The following is an 18131-nucleotide window of genomic DNA, read 5'->3' on the forward strand; positions in this document are numbered from 1 at the left end:
AAAGGAGACTCAGGGCTTGTTTAGCCTAACTAAAAGAAGGTTGAGGGGAGATATGATTGCTCTCTATAAATATATCAGAGGGATAAATACCGGAGAGGGAGAGGAATTATTTAAGCTCAGTAGCAATGTGGACACAAGAACAAATGGATATAAACTGGCCACTAGGAAATTTAGACTAGAAATTAGACTAAGGTTTTTAACCATCAGAGGAGTGAAGTTTTGGAATAGCCGTCCAAGGGAATCAGTGGGGGCAAAAGATCTATCTGGCTTTAAGATTAAACTTGATAAGTTTATGGAGGAGATGGTATGATGGCATAACATGGTTTTGGTAATTAAATATTCATGGTAAATAGGCCCAATGGCCTGTGATGGGCTATTAGATGGGGTAAGATCCGAGTTACCCAGGAAAGAATTTTCTGTAGTATCTGGCTGATGAATCTTATGCTCATAATCTTAATGAATAATCTTTAAGAATCTTAAACCCATATGCTCAGGGTTTAGCTGATCGCCATATTTGGGGTCGGGAAGGAATTTTCCTCCAGGGCAGATTGGAAGAGGCCCTGGAGGTTTTTCACCTTCCTCTGTAGCATGGGGCACGGGTCACTTGCTGGAGGATTCTCTGCTCCTTGAAGTCTTTAAACTACGATTTGAGGACTTCAATAGCACAGATATAGGTGTCAGGTTTTTTTGTAGGAGTGGTGGGTGAAATTCTGTGGCCTGCGTTGTGCAGGAGGTCAGACTAGATGATCATAATGGTCCCTTCTGACCTAAATATCTATGAATCAGTTGAAAAATATTGAAGTGAAAAACATGGGTAACGTTTTAATAAAAAACTGAAGAAATGTAAGACCCCATTATATTGTACTTTTCATGTTTTGGCACTTAGCCAAAACTTTTCATGTTTTGCAAACATTTTGATGTATATTACAGGTTCTAGAGCTGAATATATGACATTCTATTGGGAGATGCTCTACAGCAAGAATTTGAAAGCATAAAAAGCACTATATTATTTAAAATGTATTCTTGTAGATGTGATGTTTAACATGAAAATTAAAGGATAGATGAAGTGATATATTCATTCTTAATAGTCACATAACAAATTCTGACTGACAGTAACCCTCTATAAGCAACAAACCCAAGTCCATGTGAATATTGAGTATCTGACATAGCAAAGCCATGTCCTAATGATAAAAGCCTAACCAAGGAATAAAAAAGTCTCTTGCCCTATATTTCCAAGTGCATCAAAAGCCATCTCCATACCTGCCCTCCCTCAAGGTGATAAGTCACCCCTGTGCTAGGCTCCAGTCAATCCACAGGCCAAGAACTGGTCTTGAAATTCCCAGACCAGGTATATAAGCCTCACAGAAGGAAAGCAGGTCAGTGTCTCTCTGGGGCTTGGAACTCATTCCTGCCTGATGGTGGCAATGGACTCCTCAAGCCTTAGACTGCTCCAGTCTTGCTCTTCCTCCAGCCCTGATCCTAGTCCTGCTCCAGCTCTTCTCTTGCTGCTGTTTGCCATATAGTGGAATCTACACTGACACATAATTGAAGAATGAATGGTTACTTACTCTACAATAATTGTGGTTCTTCAAGATGTTTAGTCAGTGTAGATCCCATGACCTGCCCTCTGTCTCCACTTTTCTGAGTCCTCAGCAACACAGGGTTTGAACTGTAAGGTAATTGAGGGAGGGTCATGGTTTCCCTGACCTTTATTTCCTCCTATGGAAGCACAGTGGACACTGCTAGCCAAAAAAGAAAGTGACTCGGACTCATGAGGTGTATGTATATCTCTAGTGGGATCCACAATGACTACAACATCTCGAAGAACCAGTTACTGTAGAGTAAGTAATATGTTTCTTCCTGTCTCATGTATCAACATGAGCAAACATACCTCTCTACCTTAAAGCTTGGCAATATGAGACAAGCCATCAAAACGTGTGACAAATGACCAGTGTGTGATACCTGTTTTTTCATATTGCTCCATAAGCAACAGATTATGTTTAAGTATAAAATCTCTTTTTAAGGATTCTTTTTAAGACTTCTCCCGTTGACACAGCTACTGCCTCTCGGGCAGGTAGAGAACCTATGCCAATGTGCAAACGCCTCCCGTCAGCAGAGGTAGCGTCTTCACTGTAGTGCTGTAGTGGTTCAGCAGTGCCACTGCAGTCTTTTATGTGCAGACAAGCCCTTAAATTCTCCCAAATCCTGCAAATGCAGAGAACCCAGCTATCCAGGGACTCATCGAGGGGAGCGGGGGGAATCACTTTCATGAACTTGTGTATACAAGGGTCCAGCTTTCCGTATTAAGCTTTTTTCACCCTCACCCATCACCACAATATGATCAGTGCAATCCCAATAAATAGGGCTGAAGCTGCCTTAATCTCCAGTAGGAAAATTAGAGATCCTGATAGGTGGGATGTATTCTGATGTTTAGGGAGATATTAGGATTATGACACTGATAGCTACAATGTCTGTCATTCTGAATAACTTCTTTATATTTCTTAGAGTTTTGATGAAGGCAAGTGTTGGAGTGTAGGCTGAGGACAATGAATGATACAGAACTCAATAAATCCACGTGAGTGTGTACAGTAAAGAGCAAATGCATGAAGAAAGGTTAGATTTCAGCATTCAGTCCTGGATAATACAGATCTGTTCACCCTGCACATGTGTATTAGACTAAACTCAATCACAATTTTAATGTGGATTTTCATGTTTGTTCTTATGAAAATCATTTTTAATGTTTGCACTCAAATACAGCTGTAAAGTTTAGTTTGCAGGCTAAAAGCCAGCAGGGCTGACGACAGTTTACTTTGCTGACTTGTACATTTTTGTGTCTAGGCACAAAGTCTACATGAAGAAACACTCTGAACTTGTGCATAAACCCATAGGTCATATTCAGAATTGAAATACCCTTAATTTTTATTTAAAGTTAAAGGACTCAGTTCCTTGGCTGTGGAAAAACTATTCAGGGTAATTATTTTTGAAGCGAGATAGCAGTGTACTTTACATGTTGTTAGAGTAAGGGGGCTTTAAACAAATGAGTTGGAACTGGGGTAGAGATGGGAATTGCAAGCAGGGGAAGGAGTGTTTGTGAAAAGAGCAGTACATTCACCCTTTCTGACAGTTAAGCTCATGTAGCAGTGGTGGTGTAAGATGACTGATTGTCATATCTAAATTCAGGTATACCCAACCTTTTTATCCCAATTTAATTCTGGCATAATGCTGCCTTTCAGGCAACATGAAATGTCTACAAGATCTCAGATACCCAGACCTTCAACAGGCTATGTTAGACTACTTCTTTCTTCACAGCCTTTATAGAAAATATGGTACAGTGTAAATAAAGATGTAAGGCAAGTGAGCAGCTTGAGTAAACATTTTAACCTAAACTTCTATTATTGTACCATCAAATGACTGAAAAGAATACCTGGCAGTCTTCCTTCCCAGATCACTCCTTAGCTGTAATCTTACATGCTAAATTTCAGTCTAATAAATTTTTTTGGCATTTTGTAAAATAATAAAAGTAAGGGTTAACACAACATTGGCTTCTATACCTCCAAGAAGTACAAGAAATTACTTGCTGTGGATTGATGGACTAGTAGTTAAAAAAAAGCAGATACTAGCTATAGATAGAGTAGCTTTTCATCTTCTTGAGTTCCAGATTTGAATCCTGGTTTTGGTTAAACTTGGTTCTAATTATAGTTCCCATTTGTGTCACAAAACACAAGTTGGCACAGTTGAGCATGAATGGCAGTATTTCTTCACAGAAGAACCCAGAAAGGTCCTGTATACACGCTTACTTTGAAATATGATAATCAGCTAGCTTTCTCAATTCAAACTGAGTTGCTGAGATTTTTGTTATGTAATGTGGCAGAGATGATGAGATGTAAAGGAAAAAAGAGGGCCAATTTAGAAAGTAACATGATGTAACAGAAATATTCTGAGCAGCTTTCCATTTTCCTGGTTTTCTAGAATATTATGGAAAACTGATGTTAGGGAGAGTCCTTTTTGTCTTCAAGCATAAGGGTATTTTGGAATATTTTGCAATACTCTACTAAATCTATCATTTGCATTGACTGTTTTTAAAAGATTGTCAATTGTATCTAGTGTGTGGAAATACTTTTATTTTGCATAAATTCTTCTAATGAAATACACATATATGCCAGTCTGAATTTCTCATCCACCTGCAAATGCGGTAGTATTCAAATATATATTAACATCTGAAAATGTTAATGTGGCAGGGAGAAGAGTTTAAATGATCATAAATAAATTCACAATGTGAAAGAATGTACAATACTGATAACATACTTATCTGGTGAGACTTTATTGCACAGGTCGTGTAGATCCTTTAGCATCTAAAATTGTTTTGTCTGTCTTAACCTTCAAAAATATGCATATTCAGTTATATAACTAGTGTTTTACTTTTCATGATCATGTGCTAGACATCAAAAAAACTGCTTTGGAAAATGTTACATTAAAATTGTCATCAGCCTTTGTTAGTTGTAATTTATTTCAATATAGTGTCCTTCATACAGAATCTTGCAAAATGTTTTACAGCATTATATTGAAGATGTCACACCTCAGGTATGCAGTGTATATCACAAGTCATGCACTTATGAATCCTGTTGCAGATAGGTTTAATGCCACTTCGTGTTGTGAAATACCTAGAGGAATTTCCTTTGATTAATACAATAGAGTATAGCTAAAAATTATTCTGAATGTTAAATTGTGCAGAATAAAAAGCACTACATTAGTAACATTTACTTGAGAAGCATCTGAGGTTTTTTTTTTTTTAGTCTTTGCTGGTTTTTGGATAGTTTCATATTAAGAAAAAATGTTTAGTTTATAAATCCAAAATAGCTCCCTTTTTAACTTTAGTGATAAAGGAAATAAATATAACTTTCTTTTTCCTTTTTCTGTAGCTCTACTGAGAAGTCATTTCCTTGGAGATCAGCAGGTACAATCTTTTTCTATGTAAACTTTTCATCTCATGTTTTAAAAAAGCAATTTATTTTCCTAGCATTCTCTCATAATTTACTACCTGTTCTAAAGTAAACTGAATATTAACCTTGATAGCACAAATACTATGTATCTGTTGAAAGTATCTTGTGCAAAGTAGTGTTTTTATTCTATACTTTTGTTTACAGTGTGTTACCTTTTGTTTTTGTAAAGTGTATTCCAATTAGAATATTTATAATTTTGTCCGTATGGTAGTTTCTTGTGCCTTTGAATTTTCTTGAGAGAAAAGTGAAACTATAAGAGAAGCTTTTTTTGTATATTGGGTCTCGTCTGCAATTATTCCATTATGTACTGTAGAGATTTACTCTTCATAGCTGATAATGTCTGTGACAATTATACCATGATGTCTAAGTTTGAAGAGTGTTTGTTTTTCTTTTTGCAGCTCCTCCCTGTTTAGGCAAAGGCAAAATTGTCAAAATAATCTTTTTTTTTTTCTATTCACTTTCTTCAGTGCATATGGGAGCTTCCCTTCCTAAAACAAAGAAAGTTAGTCCTGTGGTGTGTTGTATTCTGCTTCTTATCAATCTTAGACAGTGAAAGTGGGTGGAAATATACATAGATTTTAAAATCAGAAGATTATAGATTATAGTGATCGAATCTGACTTCCTGCATAAAACAGCCTTTTAGGGTTCCCCCCCCATTCTGAACTCTGGGGACCTGTGAGGACCCGCATGAAAGACCCCCTATTTTACCAGCTTAGGTTAAAACTTCCCTAAGGCACAAATTCCTTTCCTTGTCCTTGGACAGTATTGCTGCCACCACCAAGTGTTTTTACACAAAATTTCAGGGAAGGGTCACTTGGAATCCCTATACCCCCAAAATATCCCCCCAAACCCCTTCACCCCCTTTCCTGGGGAGGCTTGAGAATAATATACCAACCAGTTGGTTTGCAATGTGAGCACAGAACATACCTTTTGTCTTTAGGACACTGAAAATCAATCAGGCTCTTAAAAGAAGAACTTTACAAAGAAAAAGTAAAAGAATCACACCTGCAAAATCAGGATGGAAGGTAACTTTACAGGGTAAATAAAAAGATTTAAAACAGAGGATTCCCCTCTGGCTCATCTTCACAGTTACAAAAATAGGAATAAAGCTACCTCTGTAGCATAGGAAAATTCACAAGCCAAAACAAAAGATAACTTAACGCATTTTCTTGCCTGCTTACAATTTCTGTGGTTTTAGATCTATTATTCCAGGTATATTTGCAGGAGATGTTGTACCTGTTTGATCTCCCGCTCTGTCTGGAGAGGGAACGACAAAGAGAGCCACGAACAAATTTTCTCCCTTCCCTCCTCCCAGGTTTGAAAGTATCTTCTTTCCTCATTGGTCCTTCTGGTCAGGTGCCAACTAGGTTATCTGAGCTTCTTAACCCCTTACAGGTAAAGCAATTTAGTACAGCTGCCAAGGAGAGATTTTATGCTACCCTTCTCTTTATATTTATGACACAGCCAATACAATTTCAATAAGTAATTCCTCCATCAAACTCAATAATTTATCACTGAAGAGGCAGTCCCTACCCTGAAGAGTTCACAATCTAAACAGACAAGACAGAATGAGAAAAGAAATGTGCACAAGAGATTTATTTGCCTGAGGACAGTGTCAAAGCCAGGGTCAGAACCCAAATCTCCTGACTCACAGTCCAGTGCCCTTTGCACTAGTTCATGCTGCCTCTAATTACAGGTTTATATCTTAAGCACAGTTGTTGGTGAAATAAAATTCCAATTATAGTTTCAGTTAGACATTGGTGCCAGTTTAATAACTGCCTTGCTGCATTTTTTTTTTTTTTTTAAGAACCACTTCTGTAGATCAGGGATTCCTTTACTTCCTATAGAATGTGAAAGTAGACCCACCCTTTTCCAGTTTCTGCTGTAGAAAGAATCCAGTTTTAGGATTCAGAAATTTAGATTTAGAAATTTGATTATTTATTCAGGCTACATCATGGTTAGGGGATAAACTGCACTTCAGAGTTTTTAGTCTCTCTCAAGTGCACCCTGTTGGGTAACTGGCCTGGCTTCCTGCACATCAGTCTGGGTGGAACTCCAGGTCCAATCACTCAAACTGAATCTCTAGGCTGCAGTCCGTCTGTTTTTCAGCCATGTTAACACAACAGGCCCAGTGGAGTTTGGTACCTATATGAGTTTCCCCTCAGGAGCCTGTGACAATATAAATGTGTAGTGAGACAAAGAGCTCTTCAAAACAGGGCATTATTTATTCCTTTACCCAAAGGTATGTAGCACACAAAGAGGTAAAACCAATAAAGGATCTGAACACCTATTCCTGTCACCTAACCCTTAAACTTTCCTTGTAAACTTTGGTATGTTCCATCAAGTGCAGTTACCTCCATCTCTGGGGTGGAATAAACAGTTTGTCCTGCTTGTCTCTGTTTCTCCTTCTTCTTAAGACCAGTATGTTAAGACCAGTTTTAGTATACCGTTTGTTCCTGGGGTTTTGGTGTGGGAAAAATACAACACACCAAACTACCTGGAGCTAGGCACAGGGTATTCCCCCCCACAATTATTGGTTTCCTCATTGTTTCCCAGAGGACTCTTGGTACACCTTATCATAGCCCCTTATCTTTGTTATTGTTTCATTTCCAGTTGGTTTCTCCCTTACAGGCTCCTTCATTTTAATACTGCATTCAGGCATGATAATAGCGCACAGGTACGCTGAGGGGCATATGATATTTATTAAAAAAAAATACAATGCGTAACTGCCTCATTCTCCTCGGGCTGATTTGTCATTATGGCCACCATAGATCCTTTGAACTCAGCCTACCTTTCCTCCCAACATCTTGACATTTGGTGTGGTTGTATTTCACATTTGATGATACGTAATTGGTGAGATAGTAATTCATTTGGCTAAAAGTAACTTACAGTGCCCATCTTGAACCATAAAATTATTTCAACATATTTACAGTAAAAGTGCCTAGACTTTGATTAAATATGCCTAATTCTTCTTTGAGTGATTGCTTATGTCAATTCCATGTAGGTGTGCGCGCACTGCGTGCACAATCATCAGAAGGATTTTCCCCTAGCAGTACCTGGCGGGTCGGCTGTGGAGCCCCCTGGAGTGGTGCCTTCATGGCCATCTATATAGGTCCTTGCTGACCCGCCGCCTCTTCAGTTCCTTCTTACCACCTGTGATGGTCATTGGAGCAGTTCTCTCTTCCGTTAGCAAGTGATTCCCTAGTGGTCAGTGCCACACAAGAAAAAGAGGGCTGACAGGGTGCGCTCCCCTACTAGAGCAGCAGAGCATACGGGCACCAGTGGGGTGCGTCCTGCGTTGGGACGCCTAGACAGGTGCCATCGACTCTGGCCTTTCGGGCAGGTCCGTTGAGTCCGGCTCCAGTGGACTCCCTGGTGCAGCAAGATTTGGAGGAGGACTTGGATGCTCCCTCAACAGTGGACATGTTCGAGGCAGCCAGGAACTGATTGCCATGACAGTCCCCCGCTCCACTGGCCTGTGCGCCGGCATCAGTTCGGCATGGGGCAAGCCTACTATGATGCAGTGCCGATTACCTTCGCCACGGTACTGCTCCCTGGTTTAACTTTCTTTAGTAAACCCAGGAGGCAAGCCTAGCAGTCTCGTCAATCAAGATGCACCTGGCTGCTATTTCTCTTTCCACCCGGGTGCAGCGGGGCAGTCACTATTTACTAACCCCATGGTTGGACACTTCCTTAAAGGGCTAGACAGGCTGTACCCCTAGGTGCAGCTACCGGTCCCTCCATGGGACCTTAACCTGGTCCTCTCAAGGCTGATGGGGGGCCCTCCTTTTGAACCCTCTAGCAACTTGGTCTCTGCTTTACCTCTCTTGGAAAGTGGCATTTCTCGTGGCTATAACTTCAGCCAGAAGTGTGTGAGCTCAAAGCTTTAATGTCTGAGCCCCCTTATACAGTGTTTTTATAAGGATACGTTGCAGTTGCAGCCACACCCAGCCTTTCTCCCTAAAAGTAGTCTCACAATTTCATGTAAATCAGCACATCTTCCTACCAGTGTTGTTCCCAAAGCCTCATACTAATGACAGGGAACACGTGCTCCATTCCCTAGATGTTAGACAGGCCCTGGCTTTTTACATTGAGCGGACAAAGCTGTTTAGGAAGTTGACACAACTCTTCATCACCATTGCTGAAAGAATGAAGGGCCTGCCAATCTCATATCCACAAATCTCATCTTAGATCACACCCTGTATCAGGACGTGCTGTGACCTAGCAAAGATACCAGCCCCAGCATTGACGGTGCACTCCACAAGAGCGCAAGGTTCATCTGTAGCAGTCCTAGTGCAGGTCCCTGTTCAGGATACCTAGTGCAGGGTGTCGACGTGATCATCTGTTCACACCTTTACATCGTGGTACGCCATCACACAGCAGGCTAGAGGTGATAGAATCATAGAATATCAGGGTTGGAAGGGACCCCAGAAGGTCATCTAGTCCAACCCCCTGCTCAAAGCAGGACCAATTCCCAGTTAAATCATCCCAGCCAGGGCTTTGTCAAGCCTGACCTTAAAAACCTCTAAGGAAGGAGATTCTACCACCTCCCTAGGTAACGCATTCCAGTGTTTCACCACCCTCTTAGTGAAAAAGTTTTTCCTAATATCCAATCTAAACCTCCCCCACTGCAACTTGAGACCATTACTCCTCGTTCTGTCATCTGCTACCATTGAGAACAGTCTAGAGCCATCCTCTTTGGAACCCCCTTTCAGGTAGTTGAAAGCAGCTATCAAATCCCCCCTCATTCTTCTCTTCTGCAGGCTAAACAATCCCAGCTCCCTCAGCCTCTCCTCATAACTCATGTGTTCCAGTCCCCTAATCATTTTTGTTGCCCTTCGCTGGACTCTCTCCAATTTATCCACATCCTTCTTGAAGTGTGGGGCCCAAAACTGGACACAGTACTCCAGATGAGGCCTCACCAATGTCGAATAGAGGGGAACGATCACGTCCCTCGATCTGCTTGCTATGCCCCTACTTATACATCCCAAAATGCCATTGGCCTTCTTGGCAACAAGGGCACACTGCTGACTCATATCCAGCTTCTCGTCCACTGTCACCCCTAGGTCCTTTTCCGCAGAACTGCTGCCTAGCCATTCGGTCCCTAGTCTGTCGCTGTGCATTGGGTTCTTCCGTTCTAAGTGCAGGACCCTGCACTTATCCTTATTGAACCTCATCAGATTCCTTTTGGCCCAATCTTCCAATTGGTCTAGGTCCTTCTGTATCCTATCCCTCCCCTCCAGCGTATCTACCACTCCTCCCAGTTTAGTATCATCCGCAAATTTGCTGAGAGTGCAATCCACACCATCCTCCAGATCATTTATGAAGATATTGAATAAAACCGGCCCCAGGACCGACCCTTGGGGCACTCCACTTGATACCGGCTGCCAACTAGACATGGAGCCATTGATCACTACCTGTTGAGCCCGACAATCTAGCCAGCTTTCTACCCACCTTATAGTGCATTCATCCAGCCCATACTTCCTTAACTTGCTGACAAGAATACTATGGGAGACCGTGTCAAAAGCTTTGCTAAAGTCAAGAAACAATACATCCACTGCTTTCCCTTCATCCACAGAACCAGTAATCTCATCATAAAAGGCGATTAGATTAGTCAGGCATGACCTTCCCTTGGTGAATCCATGCTGGCTGTTCCTGATCACTTTCCTCTCATGCAAGTGCTTCAGGATTGATTGATGCCTCATTTGGTAGAGCAGAGCTGCAATCTGGAACTTGGTGAACTTCGACCCCTCCTCTGGGGACTGCTTGGGAGTCACCTACTTGGAATTGACATGAGTCATCACTTGAAGAAGAAAAAATGGTTACCTACCTTCCATAACTGTTGTTCTTCGAGATGTGTTGCTCATTTCCGTTCCAAGACCCACCCGTCTCCCCTCTGTCAGAGTATCCAGCAAGAAGGAACTGAAGAGGCGGTAGGTCGGCAGGGACCTTTATACACAGCCATGAAGGCGTCACTCCAGGGGGCTCCACAGCCGACCTGATGGGTACCAGTAGGGGAAAAACCTTCTGACGATAGTGCACTTGGTGCGCACACACCTACTTCAAATGGACAAGCAACACACCTTGAAGAACAACAGTTACGGTAGATAGGTAACCAACCAGTTTTTGTCTATAAAATAGTAATAATTGAATATGCTTCCATGTTTTTCTAATCTTCCTTGCAATAAATTCAGTCTTGTGTGTGTGAGACATTAAAATCACCATGGTGACAGTTGTAATGCCAGAAGTGTGAAATCAAGATTTTATTACGTAATTTAAAGGTAAATTGACTTTGGTTTGTTTTTCCTTACTGTGATAGGTTTTCAGGAAGCAATTTACCAATGGGACAAAGTTAGACAATGATTTCAAAAACAGTTACCTGCCACAAGATCATTTCAGAAAATATACCTAAAGAACATATGTTGTTTGTTCTGTTTTTTCCCTATGCTGAAGATAGGAAAAAATATTGTGTGAAATTATTGCAAGACCTTTGCCTCCTGGGTTTACTAAAGAAAGTTAAACCAGGCATTGAGACATCACAGAATATAATTTCTTATGAAGTGAACAAAGTAACCTTTTCCCTTCCTTTGGTTTATACTTAATTATAAGACCCTCGGACTTCCCTTTTTTTTTTATGCCCTTTCTCAGGTTGGGTGCTAATAAGCAGGGCATAAAATGAGGAAAATGGGCTTGACTTTTTCTCACAGTACTTCTCACAAGATGTGTCCCTCTCAACTCTGAATTAAGATTGTGGTCCTTTCCCTCTTTTTTCCTTTTCTAGATTAGATTTAAGATTTTAGTATTTACACCACTGTAATTAGTTTAAACTGTAGCCCTGGTAATCAGTTTGTCTGCCTAGGTGACTTGTGGAAGGCATATTATATTAAAAACAAACCAAAAAACAAAGCTGATACTCGCTACAGCCTATTTTGTTTTTTCAATTATTTTTATGGAACATGGAAGTGCTTATGGGCATTCTTAGAACACTTTTTAAGGGATAGCAAATATGTTTCTAACCTTGTTCCACTCAGTACATCAGAATCCAACTTTTAGTGACTTCTGTGGTCTGGCAAGAAGTTGGATATGGTTTTATATGAACATTCATATATATCTCCCCCAGTTTAAGGTGAGGATGAAGAAGATGAGATAAGTGAAAAGCTGAATTTCCCAGAAGTTTTACTTGGAGGAAGGTTTAAGTTTTGTCCTGTGGAATATCTGAAAGATTTTAAAGTAATCAGAAATTTAACTTTTTCTTCTATTATTCCCTTTCATATTTTCTGTTGTTAATATTTTATCCCATTTTGTTTGTTTATCTAATGTTCCAGTATCTCTTCATAGCTGAAAAAGGAGATGTCACTTAATAGGTTTCATTCTTTGTCCTGTCCTCATCTCCTCCTCTGTGTTCCACACACACACGCACATCTTAGTCATCTCTTTGCCTCCTCAGTTTTCTCATGTAGCAAATTTCTTCTCAGTCATTGTTTGTCTCCATGACTTCTCTTTAAGCAGTTCTGCCCTAGTTTTTCTTCTGTCTTTTTCTATTTTTCTCATCCCTCAAATCTCCTTCCATTTGTATATTTCTTTCCCTTTTTCTGACTTTTTCTCTTCCTCCGTGTCCCCGGAGTGAGGGTTGCACTTATCAAAATGGTTTATCCACAGCTGTAATAGCTGGACCATCAGAGAGACTCTAAGTGATCCTTACTTCCATGCCTTGTGCAGGATCCTAGGAATACAGTGCTTCTGCTGCATGGGATTCCCCTAATATTATGCCCAATTTAAAATCTCACTGAAGCTGAGGACTCAGGAGGATGCTGCCCGCATCCTTCTATACTGTGCGGCTGATAGTGTTTGTTAAATAGGGATCATGGAGGTACACCCCTTGAGGGAGGGGGGGAGAAATATTCTGGGGGAGGGGCGGCAGGGCGCAGGCCAGCCCCAGCCCCCACGGGGGGCTGGAGGGAGCTCCACCCAACCCCACTCTGTCCCCAGTTCTGCTCTTGCCCTGGCCCCACCTTCACCGCAGGCACAGCTCCAGCATCGACCAGCAGTTCCCCGCCCTGCTCCCAGCTGCAGTTCTGCTCCTGGCCACAGCCAGCCGCGTAGCCAGGTGGAGGGAACAAGGGGAGCGATCCAAAAAAAAGACGCCACCCACTGCAGCTCTTTTACTCACCCGGCGCTCCAGCGGTGGGCCCTCACTCACTCTGGGTGTCTTCGGCGGCACTGGAAGCTCCCGCCACCAAGGTGCCGCTGAAGACCCGGAGCGAGTGAAGGTCCCGCCGCTGGCGCCTTTTTTTTTTTTTTCGTTGCTCCCCCTGTTCCCTCAATAGGGGAAAATTTAAAAGGTGCCAAGACATTGACAAGGTGCCACTTGTGCTCAGTGGGGGAACGGCCACTGCCCCGCTCCCCCCTTAGCTATGCTACTGGCCACAGCCCCAACCACGACTGCACTCCTTGCAGTGGCCCCAGCCCCGTTCCTGGCTCCTGGACACAGCAATGGCCCCGCTCCCAGCCGCAGCCCTGGCTCCTGGACACAGCGCTCAAGAGGGGCATGACTGAAAAAGTTTGGGGACCACTGATCTAGAGCAATTGCTGAGCCTGAGTAATAATGGAAAAAATATATATTACAACAAATTGTATCATTTACTTATAATGTAAATTGATGTAAAAATCTTATTTAATATTGTTTACTTTTAAATTGAAGCAATAATAGCACTATGGTAGATTTTGCTTTCTTATATTTTTACTATTAAGCTTTATTTTGAAGATTTGTCAGCACAGGATGCTTTACAAACAGAGACCTGAAAAAAAAACCGAAGTTAAAGATAAATGAGAACGCCACCTTAAATCATTTTTTCTTTTTTCCTCTGAAGTTAGTAATTTACAACAGAGAAAGACATCAGCACATGATAAGATGTGAACTAAAATAAAAACTCTTTATGCACCAGTACAACTGTACAGAATTTATAACAGAGATATAACATGAAGTATGTTGCTTTGCAGATACTCATAAATAGAATATTAGATCAGCAATCATGTATAAAAAGCTGTTGTGGACTTTGGTTCTCATGATTTATGGTAACACAAAAAGCTAGAGAGGGAACAATGCATTTTATTGTGCATTCCTATCAACACCCAGAACTCCTTTCAAAGCCTTATGGATCTTCCAGTTTTTATCACAACTGTCAGTGTTTTCTAGGTGAGGAATGTGGGACTGATGCCAAGTGTTGATTCTGAACCCCATCATAGTAATGCCTGTGTATCACTGCACAAGCTCTTCATTCTTCCTCTGTGTCTCCTCAGATAGTGAAGATTATTGTTGTCAATTGAAATTGATTTAGTTCAGTCCATTGATATTATATAGATGGCACCCCTTGTATTGTTCTGTGACAAAAAGAAATTAAAATTAAAGATTAAAGTGGGTAAGTTAGAGGCTAATGTACAATCATTTAAATGTAGCGTTCTATCCATGCAAACTTATTACTCAAGGCTGTTAATAATATTGATCTCTCATAATCAGTCATCCAGACAATGTTGAAAGAGCTGTAGGAGGGAGACATTTCAACATCCATATATTATCCTATATTCTGTGCAACATTCATGTTGAAATGGTTAGATGTAATAGTACTTCATGTCAATTCTACTTATAACATGGTCATAATAGTTGCTATAGTGAATTGATTGCAATGTCATAATAACCCAGTTGTTTCTGACCTAAAAATGTTCTTCTGTCAAGTAATTGTGTTGATTGGCTAACCAATCCTGTGAATTTGTCAGCAGTTAGTGGGAAATTTTAATTGTTTTTAATCTATAATTTGAAAGATATTAAACACTTCCTGCTCATAGAGGAAAATTAGGGAGTACAGTTTGTAATGTGAATTTTCTTTTATGTTTGCTTGCACAATTATTGAGGCATTTGATATTTTATTTAGATCTACATGCCAGTAAAACTCAATGTGTTTCTTTTTTGCTTCATAGGTTTAGGCACAAATAAACTGTGCCTGTGTTTTAGAGTTGTCATTTGAAGCACATTGTAATAGCAGTTGCTTTCATAACTAATCTGTTTTTCATCCTGAGTACCACCACTTTAACATACCTGATTAGTCCTTTACCAGGGTTTGGGAGAAGTTTCATTACCTTTAGCTGGCACATAGAATTTTGATTTTTTTTTTAAAGGAAATTAAAATATTCTAGCACTCCCTCCTCGTCTCTGCCACCTCAGTCTCCAGGCCCAAACTTTGGCTCACTTTAAAGATTTAGTTCTTATCAATGCTCCTGTGCCAGTGAATGCCTCTGAAAGAAAATCTTTTGACCATGTGGACTTTCTCAACTACGAACTTGTTCTCTCTTGTAGTTCTGCTATATTCCTTGCTAAACAGCATTTATCCAGACTTAGAGTACCCGTCCACAATCGTAGACTCTTACTAGATACCTCATTCTTAAAACTCTTTCCTGACTTCTGCTTCTCAGGGCTCTATCTCTGGTTCCCCTGTCTCGGTGATCTCACACGGTTATGATTCACCTATCATTTCTACACTGATTACTGACATTTCTGTTTCTCTCCATCCTAATGCACCTCTATTTGCCATCAATGTTAACATGACGCTTAATCTTTCCTCCAGAACCCCACTCATCCCTCCATTTTCTGTTGCAGTTGAACACACATCAACTTTGTCCCTGTATCCTAAAACCGTAAACTAGGGGTCACCTTCAATTTGTCCTGCACATCTACGCTATGTCCAGAACTTGCCTTTTTTCCTCTGTAGTATTTCTAAAATCTTTCTTTCTGTGCTGCCAGCCAAAACACTCATCGGAGCTCTTATCTCTTGTCATGATTACTGTACCTGCTTCCTCTCCAACCTCCTTGAGACTCATATTGGCCCCTCCAAATTATTCAGAACACAGCTACTGAGACCATCCTCTTCATCCATTGCTCTGACATCACCTGTTCCATTGAATTCCTCCACTGGCCTATCCTGATTCACCACATTAAGTTCTAGTTCCTTCAAGATCCTTCAGATTGTGCTCTACCACTTGTCTTGCATTGCTTTTTATATCGTATTTCCCCACTTCCTTGTCTTTTCCACCAATGATTCCAGCCTTGTCTGCCCTTCTGTCAGCTACATGTGCATTTGCACACACACTCCTCTTCGTGCTGTCTTCTGCAGTTCTTTTTAGGAATGGGAAGACCTCCCTCTACTTATCTCTAAGATCACTAAATTATCTTCCCTTCCAGCTCTCATCTCAAGATCCACCTCTGATGTGACACTTATAAGAAATCAATAAATTAATGATACCTCAATTGAAGAGCAAATGGGCATATTTTCTCTGTTTATAATTTGTGTGTGTGTATAGAACTGTATCCTTCGCTTTCCCATCTTTATGCCCCTTATCTTAGAATCATAAGCTCTTCATGGCAGTGAACAGCAACTTTGTTTGTCCAGCACTCAAACAAGGCCCCAATCCTTGAGGTGCTATTGCAATATAAATATTTAATAATAAAATAACAAATTATGACCTCATGCTAGGTGTGAGGAGGGGAGATATACACTGCTGCATTTGGCAAAATTAACATGAATTTTCCCCACAGTAGTTAATCCTGTATTTTCATTGGCTTTCTTAGCAATCCTCATGGAAATGCCTTTCACAAAACCAATCTTCAATAAAGTAGACAGTTGGATAATAGCACAGAAAAAAAGTGTTGCTTCAGACATGGCACCAAGATGGTGAGGTCCTTCCAAACCAAGAATCTAGCTACTGCAGTAAAATAGGAAGGAGGGGTCCTTGTTTCATATTGTATGCAGCTTCTGTACTAATACCACTATCCAGATGGAAATTATTCTTTGAATAGTGGCTTTCTGTTTTGTGTTTTTATTTGAAGTTTATACATTTTTAACAAACTACAGTATGAGACAAAATAAAGTGATAAAATAGCATGTCAAAATACCTTAAAGATTTTATCAGGCTACCTTTTTAAAAAAAAAAAAAAAAGAACAAAGATCAAATATCATCTACTGTATTTCCAAATAACCTGTAGCCTTACAAGACATAGGTCCAAACCTATATATATCTATATCTATAGATATATATATCCAGAATATTCATAGGATCCTAAGATGGCCTTTTCAGAGATAGTCTTCAGAGTTACGGCTTGGGATACCAGAAGTAAGAGAAACAAGATTACTGAAGTACTGAACAAACAAACTAATTTTAAAATGTAATGGTACTGATAATATAGTAGGCATTATGCACTTAGCCACAGTCAGGGTCTTTGATTTTGAGATTATTTTCTTGGGGAGGATCTTGTATAGGGTACTAGGGATAACCCACAGTATTTGAAAAATGCCAAGAGATTTTCTTTTGCTTTGTTTTATTTTTAATTTCTTACTAGAGAGCTAACGTTGATGGTTTAAAATTCCTTTTTCAGGCTTGTACCTCTAATAAATCAGCACCCCTTTAATGCTATGTATTTAATGTAGTTCTGGGAAAGAGGCTAAGTCATGCTGCATTTAAACAAACGAACCATCTTCAAAATAGTAGAGCAGTCTTTGCTGAGAAAAGTTAATACTTCTATTTCACTACCTAACCCTTTAACATTTTATGACCATCCTGTTATTTTGTGATGTATGCCATTACAGTAAACGTTTGAAATATCCTTCTCTCTTAAAGATTTGATGATGAATTGGAAGGGTAGGTTTAAAAATAGCAGATATTAGACTTTTATCTTCAAGATTCATATTGGAACTCTTTGAAGACATAAACAATTACATAAACAATCATTTCTTTTGAAATGAGTGAAAATCACACTGTCCCCACCTTTGTTCTGTTACATTGAATAGAAACCTACTGTATGTGAATCCACATTTCTGCAAAGTGTCAACATTATCATAGTGACTTTCATTGCCTTTATTTTCAATTTATCTGAAAAATTCTTGAAAGACAAACCAGTTTCGATTCCACAAGATCACATTCTGGAATCCTTTATCACATAATCATATGAAACAAAATTTCCTTTGATATTTGTTGAGAGAGATGACTCTTTATGGTTCCTTTTATTAGAGCTGAAGAATTTTTAAGCAATGAGAACCTTTATTTTAAAATACCTTTCCTAAATCATAGAAATTGCCATGTCAA

At 40.1% G+C, this 18131-nt stretch overlaps 1 protein-coding gene across 1 annotated transcript in view; it reads left to right on the forward strand.

The window, feature by feature from the left end:
- PKP4 (plakophilin 4) overlaps positions 1-18131 on the forward strand; it is a 242515-nt gene that overhangs the window by 128002 nt on the left and 96382 nt on the right. The window contains exon 4 of the mRNA XM_073305536.1: positions 4920-4954. Within this exon, the coding sequence (XP_073161637.1) occupies positions 4920-4954 (35 nt within the window). The remainder of the gene's footprint in view (positions 1-4919; positions 4955-18131) is intronic.

Source organism: Lepidochelys kempii, chromosome 11 (genome assembly GCF_965140265.1).
Source record: "Lepidochelys kempii isolate rLepKem1 chromosome 11, rLepKem1.hap2, whole genome shotgun sequence".
NCBI lineage: Eukaryota > Metazoa > Chordata > Testudines > Cheloniidae > Lepidochelys > Lepidochelys kempii.